This window comes from Syngnathus typhle, linkage group LG17 (genome assembly GCF_033458585.1).
Source record: "Syngnathus typhle isolate RoL2023-S1 ecotype Sweden linkage group LG17, RoL_Styp_1.0, whole genome shotgun sequence".
In the NCBI taxonomy this organism is placed as follows: domain Eukaryota; kingdom Metazoa; phylum Chordata; class Actinopteri; order Syngnathiformes; family Syngnathidae; genus Syngnathus; species Syngnathus typhle.
Genome location: NC_083754.1, coordinates 5437920 through 5451579, shown reverse-complemented (window position 1 = coordinate 5451579; position 13660 = coordinate 5437920). Strand labels below are relative to the sequence as shown.

Below are 13660 nucleotides of genomic sequence, written 5' to 3'. Positions count from 1 at the left end.
TTAGACATTTTCTTATTATTATGAACAAAAATAATCCATGACTCATCTGAGAGGTCAGCATGTCCTGCCTCGAAGCTCTCAAACAAATCGTCTAACTCAGGGGTTTTGTCCATGGAACCATCCTTATAACCAAGAAGCTACTCTGCTACATTATTTTATTTTGCATCAAAGTAAATGGGTAAATGATTCAGAAGATTAGCTGGAAAGTAAGTCTAAATAATCAATCAATTTTATTTTTAAAAATGTTACAATTATGTTCCATTTCCAATTTTGCAGACCACCTGTAATACCGGCATGGACCACGAGAGGGTCGCGAACCACCGGTTGACAATCCCTGGCCTAAATGATCAAATAATATCTGTGGACATATGGAAGTTGTCCAAGCTCCCACCGCCGTCCGTCTCTCTTCTCACAGGCCCACCCGTATGGGAGCCGCGCACATTCCGAGAAGCTTTTAGCAGATAGTTACCAAGAGTCCCGTGGACAGTCTGAACCGTGGGTCACAAATACTTGCGCTGTGTACACGAGTCCAACTTAGGCCTAATTGATTTGTCAGGTCCGCAACAAATGTTTAGCAACGGAGCGATTTATCCTTCCCCGTGCCGGCAGCCTGTCACGTTTCATAAATCACAACGCTCTTGATGAAATGCTGAGGAGGTGCAGGTCAACATGGAGAACCTTCTTCATTGTCAGACAAGTGTAAAAATAAGTTAGCCGCTGTAAAATGGGAATGTCAGCAAAGCTCAAACGTCAAGTTGATCTTTCTGAGGAAAAATAGACACTCCTTTATTAAATTTAATTCTTTTTTTTTTTTTAGGAGGGTGCTTCAGATTTCAGATTTGGTGATTAAGGTAAGGCTGCTCAGTTTTTTTTTTACATACCAGCAGGAAAAAAATTAATCAGCAGAGATCAACTGAGCCTGTTTTTGCAAACGCAAATCTCGGGAAATATCAATTTACAATGTTAAATATACTCTTGGGTTACTCCCTCTCATATACATTTCATATTTTACCGTACCCATGCTCATAACATGACGCAGGTTCACGTGAGTGTCAAAGATGGCCGACGTCGCTAATCGTTTTAAACGCCAAGTCACGCAAAGCAGACCGCTTGACCTTATTTCGGGCATCTGCGAGGCGTGGTCTGACTTTTTAGCATCCTCGAGTGGACTTGAGAAGCGTCGGGGATTAGGAGGAGATCTTTTGGAGTGGCCTTTCCATTCAGCTTCCTCGGGATCAGCTCTGTCTGTGGAAGAAAAACATGCCAGAACATGACAAAATGCAAACAGCTAAAGAAAATATTTATGTGAAGGAAGGGGCAAGAGAGGGAGAAAAGACAGAATGGACTAATTTCATTTCAATTGAAAATGATTTATATATATTCAAGGGCAAGGGTGTTTTTTTTTTTTCCACTGACAAAGCTGATTTCAAGGAATGTGTTGAATGAGCTTGGGAGTGGAACGAGAAAAATGTATCAGCTATATATAGTTGGAGCTTTTTTTTTTTTAATGATTCCCTTGTGCTCATTAGTTAAACGCTAGCTTCTTTTACAATTCAATTGCACCGGGAAAAAAAAAAACCTCTGAATGTGGAAATGTTTGACTAGTTCAGCAAAAAGGAAATGCCAGTGTGGTGATAATTGTGCCCATTAGACTTGGTGGGAGCGCTAAGCTAGCTAACGTTGCAGACTGGGCTTTCCCAAAAGTTCAGTTTTGATCCTTTTTTTAAACAAATCTTGCATCTGTGAGTTTATTTCTCTCTGGTTATCACCTTTTGATGATCTTTGCTGTGCTACTTTTTATTGTTTTTTTTTTAATTTAATTTGCTGTGCTGCAGCTGTCGCAACAGTTTTGACGCCCCCCCACATCCCCTAGAACCTTTTCCCAGCTTCTCAAACCAATTCTTTTCTGTTTTTAAGTCGACTCTCTCCCTCCCTCCACTCGCAGCCCATCCATTGCGCCATCTCTTTCCTCGCGTCTCTTCTCATCAAGTTTGCATTCCACACCTCCTCTGCAGACTGTGCACAAAAGAGCAGAAAGCGCCACTGATGACCTGCAGCAAACATTCCACTCCGATGCGCTCAGGTCGTCGTCATTCCCAGGCGCACTGTCAATCGTCTTAAAAAAAAAAAAGTATATTTTTAGTTACTAAAAAAAAGAAAAATCTGACTGGCTCACAAGAAGTCAGTTTGAGGACAGGGAAATCTCTGCACATGCATCCTCGAATCTTTTAACAGGAAATTGGAAATAAAGCTATAAAAGAAGATTGTGATGAGGGTGGGCTGTGCGGGGGATCATCAGATATGAAGCAACTCTGGAAAAATAAAAAGTTATGGATGGAGTTGAGGGAGCAGAGCGTCTAGGTAAAGAAAATGCTCTAAGGTGTCAGTGCTGAAAGGTGGAAAGAAACAAAAAAGATTAAAGTGGAGAGGGAGGAGGGGGGGGGGGTCAACGTTTACAAGTATGGACTTGCATTATCTCCTCGTCTTTGTCTCGCCCGCTCACTCTCGTGGTCTTCATTCCTCAGTTTTCTGAAATTCCACAGTGGCAGTTTCAGGGATCATAATGTGGGTCACAGCGCCTCATTATCTTCATCCACACCTGTCCACTTTCTAAGCATGCAAAAGAATGCAAGGAATCATCTAGCAGCTAGCTCCATTGTTAAGCTCACGCAAGTGAGCAGACAATAAACTCTCAGGAAATGTTTTATTTATTTGCTACAGCGAGAGGAAATGAACCTTGATCTCCAGATCAAGCGATAATAGAAGCTTGATCACAGCCGTGCTGAATGAAAATCAATTCAACCAGTTTTTATCGTGATATATTGGGGCTACATGGAGTGATTTGTTAGCTTAGCCACCAGGCTGTGGTGAGTCTCGCTTGGCTGCGAGAATATCTCCTTTCAGCGTTTTGAAGGAAATGAGCAGCTGCTCCCTGACAGTGGAGGCTTCTTTTCACCTCCAGAGTATGTCAACATCTCCCGGCCTTCATACTGTGGCCAGAGTTCTTTACATAATTCCCTGCTGTGACCAAATAATAACCTTGATGCTTTGCAAATGTTTAAAATGTGCACAATCAAACAATCTGTTCCACTCATGCCCAAAAGGCAGTCGTCTGAAAAATTTGAAGGCAGCTCTTGCACTTTGACCTCACACGGTAGACAAAAATAACAAGTCTGCTCGAGCTCTTATCAGATGCACTTTGACCCCTGTCAACGTCACTCACAGTTGACAAAGCCTGAAAAACGATTTACTGATGATAACCTGGATGGGATTTGTCTTCAGTTGCTTTGCCTCAGTTTTGGATTACTGTGATTTAATTTCTGCCATCGTCAATTCTTGGCTGCGTTCACTGAGCCTGTGCTATACTTTCTAACCACAAGATGGCAGCACAACCTCAGGGATTAAGTGACTGCAACTTGCATATTGTAAATTTACTAAAGTACAATTTCGAAATAAATTGTAAGCAAGTGCTAGTTGAAAAATATTATATCAAACTAAATGACGCATTTTGTTTGTCTTAGTTAATGCTATGTGTCACCTTTTAAGAATTGATCAATGCGTTCCAAGAATGAACCAAATTAAATCTTACGAAAGTTGTGACGTAACCTGGAAACAGCGGCTATAAACAAAACAACGTGTCAACAGTATGGTGTGAAAAAAATAATAATAATCGTGTCACATTGTATCCCGCTTCGTAATCACATAAGCACTGCCCCCTCTGTCACGCGCACGCTCACGCATCACTTTCCCCCCTTCTTTTTTCGGTGAGGAATTACACTAACTTCATTGGAATAAGTCTTAAACGTGCACGGGCTTGCGCGGGATGCCACGTACTTTGCGACCGGTGATCCCACTGCCGGGGCATGTGACCGCATTAGACGCTCACATGGCCGCTGCAGCGATCCGCATTTAGTCGGGGCCGAGCGAGCTAAAGCATCCGGAGGAGCCGAGGAGCGCTTCGAGGCTGCACGGCTCCCTTATCCGCACTCATCATGGCGAACGGCGGGCAGAAAGTTGTGCTGATCACCGGCTGCTCCTCCGGCATCGGCCTGAGAATCGCCGTCACGCTGGCCAGAGATGAGAAGAAGCGTTACCATGGTAAACTTTCCGGTTCTGTTTTAAAGACCTACTATAGTGGCCTTTCGGAAAAAGGGGTCCATGTTTACTTTTGTGCCCCCCCCCCCCCTGCAGGGCTGAAACGTGCCATCTAGGCTCCTTTTACGCACTTTTTACGCACTCGGTGTTGCGTCCACGCGCGGATATGGTATCTATTCCCCCCCCCCCCCCCCTTTCCTTTTTTTTTTTTAAAGGAGGATCGGGAATCAGTCACCCCTCTGTTTTGTGTTGTGCTTGAGCCATTATCATGTGAAAGCCCACTTCTTTCCAGGGCCGGAGGGGAGGGGGGGCTGAGGGGGGGTTCTCCGGGGAGACTTGGTTTTCCAGGCACCATCGTAAAAAGGAGGCTTGTCCCTTCTCTTTCACGTGACTTCTCCACCACAAACCCCCCTGTATTTTTTTTCCCCAACCTTAGCCTTTGTGGGTATATGCACCGCTCGCTCTGCTTTAGTACCGTGTCTAATAAGCCCACAGAGCCAAAGTTTTAAGGTGAGGAGGGGGGCAAAGTTTGAGACCTGTACAAGCAAAGCGTTCAATGGCGCCTGGGAGTCACTCAAGCTCTTCTCCATCCATGTTATCACTCAGAATTTAATTTTCTGTGGAAAAGTCAACAATTTTGTTATACCTCCTCCGAACTCAGCATTCACTCATTAGCATTGACCATAAAGTGTTTTGAAAAAGCGTCTTGTTCAACCACAGAATATCTCCAAGGTAACACTATAATTACTTTTTTTTTTTTGCACCACAAATTATGTGAAAAAGTCACCCTATGAATAGTGGAGGTCACCAGATAATTTCCGAAGACCCTTTTGGGAAACAAAATAGAATATTACGTGAAAGCGGTGCTTAGTTCATTCAGTTGTGTTTGCAACTCAGTGTGGTTCATCCAAGAATGTTCAAGCGGCCCTCGCGTAATTCCTGCAGGAGCCCCAGAGAACAATGGCCCTCTTGTTGCTTTCGCAGTCAAACGTACGTTTCTTCGTCTGCCTCACAAATTGCTACATTGTTCTTAATTTACTTCACGATGCCACGTGATATCGGAACTGTTGGCGAGTAATTGCCAGGCTGGTTCTCAAGTAAGAAACCTCAAACACTGTTTGCCTTCATCTAAAAATACTCAGCCAACTGACATGACGCTTGGATGTTTATCACTGGAGGCTCCCCTGTCCTACGTTGCGCAAGAGTGTTTTCCTCCCCCTGATAGCGTCACTCGGCCGACTCAGCGAAACGTACGAGGCCTCGCAGTTGTGGGCTAATGCGGCCCCGGCGTGTAAAGTTCAAACCGAATCAACTCTGTGTCCTGTGAGGCGTGCGTGTCGCGGGAACTTTGACCCCCGCGGCTTCTCTGAGTGTGTTGCGTGTGCTTGATGGTGCGTAACGAGGAAGTCGCATAGCGGTGGCCTCTCGGATCAAAGAGCTCAAAGTCCCGTGTGCCACCTCGGTGCCGTTGGTCATTATTGTTAACTAGCAGCCATAACATTTTGTACAATATAAAAATGTCTCTCTTGTTGTCCACCCCCCTGTAGTCATCGCGACCATGCGTGACCTGAAGAAGAAGAACAAACTGGTGGAAGCGGCCGGAGACGCGTACGGGAAGACCTTGGTGTTGTTGCCGCTGGACGTGTGCAGCGACCAATCGGTCAAGCAGTGCATCAACAGCGTGAAGGAGCGTCATATTGATATCTTGAGTGAGTCAGTCTGCCCTACATGACCTCACAATGTCCCAATTTATCATATAATAGTGACGTACTGACGAGCTCAGAGAGGAGTTGAGACGTTCTGAATCCAAATTGAAGTCTAGGCAGGACTGCAAGGCCTGTCCGGAACTTTGGGAAATTTCTTATTGGACACTTATTGAGGCTTTTATATTCAGTATTCTTTTTATACAATTAAATTACCGTAATTTTCGGACTATAAGTCGCGGGTTTTTTCATAGTTTGGGTGGGGCGGCGACTTATACTCAGGAGTGACTTATATACACATATATGTTTTTATTCACTTTTTTGGGCATTTTATGGCTGGTGCGAGTTATACTCCGGTGCGACTTATAGTCCGAAAATTACGGTATTTATTTTTTTTATAGATCAGTACCCCAATTGACACAATGTACTCTCTTAAATGTAGTGGTGACAGCATGAGGAAATAGGGTCAGTGTAGCAGGTCTAATACGTATTTTCTGCTTGGATGCGCCAAACAAGCTCTTTAATAATAAAGTCGGATCATGTGCTAAGGCTTGAGTGTGAAGAAAGGTTCCTTTTAGAAGCCTGCTTGCATCTTGTGCAAAGTCCAAAGCCCCTTCACCTCATTACTCAAGAACTACAAGGCCTTTGTCAACGCCAACCGTTGCGTCACACTTTTTTGAGTGTGTTTGCTTTTACACTGACCTCTGGTGGTCGGCTCAATTAAAGCTACCAGAAGTAAAGCCGAGCTGCATCGATCCGATCTTCCCGAGCGTAATCGTTTATCTGATGCTGAGCACCGTGTGTTTATCTCTGACAGTAAACAACGCAGGCGTGGGCTTGCTTGGCCCCGTGGAGAGCATCAGCATCGATGAGATGAAGCGAGTGTTCGAGACCAACTTCTTTGGAGTCGTCCGCATGATCAAAGAGGTCATGCCAGACATGAAGAAGAGGCGGTCCGGACACATTGTGGTCATGAGCAGCGTCATGGGTCTTCAGGGTAGGTGTCCGTTGATCCTGTGCGGAATCTGGTGCACCAATTGATTTGCTTTTGCCTGTCTCGGAACAGGTGTTGTGTTCAACGATGTTTACACCGCTTCCAAATTTGCCATGGAGGGCTTTTGCGAGAGCATGGCCGTGCAGCTGATGAAGTTCAACGTCAGGTAACGTATGTGAACTCGTTAAGAGCCGTATTCCCAATGAAGAGCGCCGTCGGCGTCAATTACCGTCAACTATGTTTTTTATTTTATGGGAATGGTGTTGTCCAATTCTGGTTTGATCATATGATGCGAAAAATTCAACTATGACCAGCAGATGGCAGCATTGCATTTGTTTGCATAAGTTCACCTTGTGTCGCAACAATGCGTAAGCTCCTTAAACATGGCAATGTTTGTTTTTTTTGGTAAATGTTAAAATATCTTAGGCAATGAGGTTGACGAAATGATCGTTTACGAAAACGGAGTCAATCACTAATCCCTTCCAACTTTCTCATCAGGTTGTCAATGATCGAGCCGGGTCCGGTTCACACGGAGTTTGAGACCAAAATGATGGAGGATGTGGCCAAAATGGAGTACCCAGGCGCGGACGCCGACACGGTTCGTTACTTTAAAGACGTTTACCTGCCGTCATCGATAGATATCTTCGAAGCCATGGGTCAGACGCCAGAGGACATCGCTAAAGTGAGTAAGACACTTTTTTTGGATGGTGGGGGAAAAAAAATGGCCGACCCAACGTCGCTTGTCGTCCCCTCCAGTGCACTAAGAAGGTGATCGAGTCCAGCAGCCCTCGTTTCAGGAATCTGACAAACAGCCTGTACACGCCCATCGTGGCCCTCAAGTACGCCGACGAGACCGGCGGACTGTCTGTCAACACCTTCTACAACCTGCTCTTTAATTTTGGACCTCTCATGCACATCACCATGAGCATCCTCAAGTGCCTGACGTGCAGCTGCCTGCGCCGACGCACGCTTTCTCCCAACTGAGGACAATCCCCCGCCGTCGCCATCAAACTCGGGTACCGGAATCAATCATTACACCCAAAAAAAAAAGGCACCTTGATTCACCAGTGTACAGTAAACGCAAATGCATAAATATATTTTATCATAATTAAGATACGCACAAAATACATCAGCCACAAAGCACAACGGTGACCTCAACCGCAGAGAGATGTTTTAATTTTTTTTTAAGGTCATAATAATGCTAACGCATAGCCTAGCATATCAATAATAAATCCCCACCTCATGGTCATAACTGCTGTGTAATCATAATTTTGATGAATTTCAATCATGTTGCAAGTTTTCGGGTGGATCATATATTCTTGAAAACGTTTTTTTGGTTTGTTTTCTAATAAATAAAAATCTGATTTACCTTTTACAAGCATATTTGTCCACGTGACACTCCAGACTGGCCGCTTTGCTTTGCTGTGAGGCTTCTTCTGGAGCCGTAGATGGCAGTATTTTACAGCCTGGGAGTCTCTGAGACTCGCCAGCAAGTAGACAGATCCATTTTCAATTCCTCATTCAATCAAAGTGATGAATAACTATTATAAAAATACAAAGTTGAGTGGAGTTTGTCTTGAAAAAAAAAAAAAAAATCCTATGAGCAGATCCAAATCATTTCATGCTAATGAGTCTTTTACATTCATTGGATTTACTAATGCAGTTTATGAAAATTCTCACAAAAGTTTGGAAATTTGGTAACATGATCCTGTCATATCTGTTAATATCTTCTTAAATTAGCCCCAAAAAAAAAACAATCTGACAGACGTGGACATCGAAAGCTCATAGTTTTCAGCTAAGAGGCCTCACGCAGAAAAACTTTTTAGCATTTGTCGGCATGCACATGCCCATTAGCATGCGTTTGTGTGCGTGAATGCGTTTTATGTGCGCGACCGTGGGCCGAGTTATTGATCTGTTGATGGATATAAAGAGGTCATGGGCCGCTACCCATCGCCCCCACCCCTCCCTTCGCCCCTCTCGGGCATGCACCCCGCTTTGTGCCGTGTGAGAGAATGTGACCTGGTTCCCATCCCCGAGGAGGGGTGCGCCCTAATGACGGCCTCCCTCAGACGCACCGCCGAGCCCCGAGCCTCCCCTCGGCAGCTGGCCGCCTCAGCCCATCAGACCGGGACCTGCCTTAAGGCTTTTTGTCCTCACGGTGACACCCCGGTAGCACCCCGTGTCCAGAGTGTGACAGGCTCGCACACACGGTCGCCGTCACGTTACGGGGACCGCGCAACCGGTGTCGGACCTGTTGTTTCGGTACGTCGTACAATGAGCTCCTCGCCTCTGTGTATGTGTCTTCATCAGAGGCGACAGCTCCCCACAATGGAACAAAAGCACTGTCAATCACAATCAAATGGGTGAGGGAGGGGGGAGTAGGAGTAAGTTGGGGCGGGGGCGGTCTTGTTTGTCCCAAGTGTTCTGAGGATGCAAGTGTTGGGACGCTGGAGGCGAAGGGCAGGGATGGAGGGAGGGGGGGACGGATTTGGGAAAGTGGGAATTTGGTGTGCCTGAATGGAAGAGCTGTTTACTAATTGAATGAAGACAGGAGATGTAGAGAAGTCTCATTGAAGCGGGTCGCTCATCAAACCATTGTTTCACTATCAAGAGCCTAATTGCAACATAATGAGGGCAGCATGTCATGTTGAGGTCTCCTCCGTATTGTCGCCCTGTCACATGTACAGAAGCGCTAAACTCACAAGACTTGAATACCAACTTGTTTACCAGCCCCCACGCATAATAAAGAACCGAGCCTCCATATTTATCTTTGGCATGCCGACGGAATATTTAATGCGCACGCGATTGGCCTGCTCTCTTGTGTTACGGCTTAATCCACTTGCCACCATCCTCATTGTGAGACTCGAGGCCCGGCTCACCTCTTTCGAGATTATGATGAGATGGACGGGACGGGCTCACAACAAAGACACGAGGTCAGGAAATTGTGAGAACTAGACTCGGATAACTCGGCAAAGAAAAGGCTCGCGAGGCTCGGGGACGGCGGCTTTAAAAGGAGCGGCTGTCTAGACGGAGTGCTCGAGCCTGATCCCGGGTCAGCGCAACTCGGGAGCAGACTCGTCTTTTATCGCAAACCCTCCGGCACTCCTTTAAGAGCCTTTACCGTGACTTTTGTTGCAAAATCACGAGCTTCAAGGAGGCTGCGCTATGCATTGACCAAATATGGAGTATGAGGGGACCACTATCAATCTTTCCCGCGTCAAAACAAGGAGAAGGCCAAGTTGTCCTGCGGCGTCCGTTAAAGCAACAGAGGCGACGGGGAGAAACAAACGGAGAACATCCATCTCGCCACTGTCTGTCTGCCCTCTCTGTCCGTCTTTACCTCCCCTGTGCGATGACCTCTCACACACCCAACAACGACAAATCGGGCGGGGGAGATTCTCTCCGGTTCTGAGTCCAGACGTTTTTTTTTTTTTTTTTTGCAAAATCATTTGGGGGCATTTTTCAAAAGAGATGAGTCACGCGTATTGTTTGTCCGACAGAAATACTATTGTGGCGAGCGTGACGTGATTAGCTCGCTCCCCTTCTCTCCAGACCACAACACAAACAATCCAAGAGAGTCGGCTCTCAGATCCTGCGGCTGTGATTAGTGAGCGTGTGTGTGTGTGTTTTTGTGTGTGTGTGTACCAGCCTTGTCATTCCCCAACAAGAGAATTACGGGTAATGGTCCAAGGCTGGGAAACAATGTCATCTGATAGCGGGTAATGCGATGCTGCGCTTTTATTCTTTACAATGATGTAATATCGGTGTAATATTGCACCATGTTGGAAGATAAAAAGAAGGACAAAGAGGAAAACAACAAACACATGGTCAGTGCTGTGATTAAATGACACGTTAGCACACTTTCTAGCTTCACATTTTGCAAAACAATTTTAAATGAGCAGAAAAGCATGAGCATGTTTTTTTTTAATTAAATGTAAATCATTACTTTATTTTAGTGCTCAACTGAATTCAAACAATCCACTCGAAAACCACACCAGGCCTCTTGCGTCAAAAGTCCCTGCAAGTCACATGTCCCCACAAATGTGTTTTTTATGACTGACATCCAAGTTTACTATTCAGTCATGAATGGATTTTTTTTTCTCTTTAGAATCCAAACAAGTCCAAAGTTGAGGTTCTGCTGTGACAGTACATTTCACCACCTCCGGGCTTTCAGACACCTGTTGCACCCTTTCCTCTGCATTTTTTTTTTGCCCCCTTAAATACCCTTCACACCTGTGCTGTCTGGGGGCCCACCTCTCAAATACACACTCAAACTTTTTGTAGCATTTTCTTTCAACCCCCAGATTTTCCAGTATTGTTTTCCTGCATGTGTCCGTACCCTGAAAAATCTCCCGATTTTTATTTGTGAAACTCGCACTTGAATCTGAAGAGCGATGAAAATGTTTGGAGTGCACGCTATGCAGCCAGCGTGCGTATTTTGATCCGGGCCTGCACGGCGAGCGGGATGAAGGGGATCTTTGTGCGCCGTGTCCATTGATTTTTCGCCCCCTCCTCCTCCCTTACCCCCGTCCCCTCATCAAAACAAAAGAATGCCTCCATCTATTGACCGTGAAAAGATGTTCGTCGATTTGTCCTCGGTGAAGAGACGTCTTTGTTGGTTATCTCCATTGGTGAGCCGCCTCCGTTTGGCTGGGTCTAATCAGAACACAAACACTCCTCTGTCGTTTTGGCCACTCTCCCTCTCACCCCCCCCCCCTTCCATGTCTGTCTTTAACAACAGCAAATTAGATTACATTCATTTTTACTTCTATTTTTCCGCCCTTCACATGCCAGAATGTAGCATGTTGGTTTGATTTATTTATCTGTTGTCTCTCGTCCGATCATTAAGTATGGTGTAAACGCACCCCCCTCGGCCACAAGCCAAATAAACTCCTCCTCAGAGGAAATGCCGCAACATAGGGAGGATATTTTGCTCATCATCCTGAAGAAGCTCAGGATTGTTTGATAAAAAGAATACAAAAGTAGCATCGCCCACATATGTCGTAATCGGAAGCTGAAGGCGGATAAGAAGTATGATTAAAATTAAGTACTATTAGAATCGGAAGCATTACCGGCCATCCGTCAAAAAGACAAACGCAGCAAAAGCTTTCCCCATGTACAGTTGAAATATTTCCCGTGGAATCAAAGCCAAGAGTTTGTATTCCATATTAATGGCAAGATCCTTTTCTCCCACAACCGGGCCCTTTTGCCTTTTCCCCTGACCTGCGCAGAATAGCCTAGCTGTGGCATGTGCCAGAGGTCAGCTGGGCCATGAGTGGCGTCCAGGACCCCACTCACAATCACCCACTCCCCTGAACGTAAGCCAGAAGCGAGAACACAGCCATGTGTTTGCTCGACAGTGGGAAAAACGTCCCCTGGAATGTGACTTTGAGACAACTTGTGTGGGTCCTCGCTTTTCCCGTCACAAGGCCTCTCCTCTTGTCGCTGTGGGAAGGTCAGAGGGCGCCGGAGTGGAGTACCCACACTCGGCAGAACATAAAAACCTATGGCGGGAGCCCCGAAGGCAGCAGGGGAAACAACTGTCTACACATGCTCGCCACCTCCTCTGGTGCTCTGAAAACTTCATAAAGTGTCAGAGGGAGAGTTATGAGAAGCGCTTTGGGGATTTCGTACGCTGCTCGTGATGCCGTACCTCAGCAGCTGTCTTCCTAGTTATGCACTACAAGGTGTTCAAGCACGAAGCCAAGAACGTGATCGTTTGAAAGTTCGAAACACTGTCAGAGAGCCTTGGATACAGACTTTGAAAAATTTTGAACTTTTTATTTTGTTACAGCTAGCACGGCATGATAATTTGCAGGTGCTCATGAGGCTAAAACTTTTCAGTCACCTTTAAGCTGCTTGGGAATCAGCCAGGACTGACAAAGAAATGGTGGAACTCATAAATATGCACATTTGGAAATCTTAATGTGTTATGTGGTCAACAGGGAGTTCATTTGAGCTATTTTATTATGTAAAGTGGAAAGATGCTGTTAGCAAATAAGCTAACAAGTAGCCTAGCTTATTCTGTTCATTCTGTGACTACACGTCTCGAGTAAAGAGCAACATGGCTGTTTTTGCCCATAGTGTGGTCACTTAACGGTTGGAAAAAAAAAGTCATATAAGATGTTAGAAGTCTGTAAGTAAGTATATCCTCATCTTTACGTGAAAAACTTTAGCATCAGTAAACCCCTCTAATGGTTTACATTGTAGCAACAGTCATGATAGATGTGGCCATGACTTCTAGAGGAAGTGAAACTAAAAAAAAAATAGAAGCATCCAGTCTAGTGGGAAGACATTTGTAGGCCGAATGAATCTCTGCCTTTATGGTGCACTGGGTGGACGTTTTGCTGAATCAGCAAAGGGACCTTCCCCAAAAAGTGTTCCCACAAGTGCATGGCAGTCGCTCATGTGTAAAGTCTCGAAGCATTCCAGAATACCGGGTGCTGTAAAATTGCTGATGTGATTGATTGATCTTCATTTCTAGATCCTTTGGGGCATAATCAGTTGACGGGCATACAGTGCAACACATGTTGCTCAGTTCCCATCTGACCCCGCGCATGGTTTCTTTCACAAATCTATCAAACATGGGAGACTATTCCCTCATTCTGACCTATTCCCCCGCTTCCTCGTAAAGGCACAAGCCCGCACAGGGAAATAATAAACAGATGAGTAGGATGGGAATGACTTGCAGCAGGAGCTGCCACGCTTTGAGGCAAGCCAGTCAGCCTTCAGTGGTTTTTGGTTCTCAAGGAGAAGAAATGAAGAAGGAGGAAAAAGAACGACAGGCCTCAACTTGACTTTTCTTGCGTCAGGAACTGAACCTGAAATACTCGACCGAAACCACCGTTAGCTGTCACTTCTCACGGGC

The 13660-nt window shown here is 45.5% G+C and overlaps 1 protein-coding gene across 1 annotated transcript; it reads left to right on the top strand.

The window, feature by feature from the left end:
* Nucleotides 1-3744: 3744 nt before the first annotated feature.
* Nucleotides 3745-8170, top strand: rdh8a (retinol dehydrogenase 8a). Its single transcript, XM_061302677.1, has 6 exons — nucleotides 3745-4098; nucleotides 5643-5804; nucleotides 6616-6795; nucleotides 6865-6958; nucleotides 7291-7474; nucleotides 7549-8170. Exons 1-6 carry the CDS (start codon nucleotides 3993-3995, stop codon nucleotides 7774-7776), a joined length of 954 nt encoding a protein of 317 aa, XP_061158661.1. The 5' UTR covers nucleotides 3745-3992; the 3' UTR covers nucleotides 7777-8170.
* Nucleotides 8171-13660: the final 5490 nt, after the last annotated feature.

Coding starts and splice junctions, on each gene's coding strand:
- rdh8a (XM_061302677.1), top strand. CDS start 3,993: ATGGCGAACGGCGGGCAGAAAGTTGTGCTGATCACCGGCTGCTCCTCC. Junction 5,805..6,615: donor GCGTCATATTGATATCTTGA/GTGAGTCAGTCT, acceptor TATCTCTGACAG/TAAACAACGCAGGCGTGGGC. Junction 6,959..7,290: donor CTGATGAAGTTCAACGTCAG/GTAACGTATGTG, acceptor CTTTCTCATCAG/GTTGTCAATGATCGAGCCGG.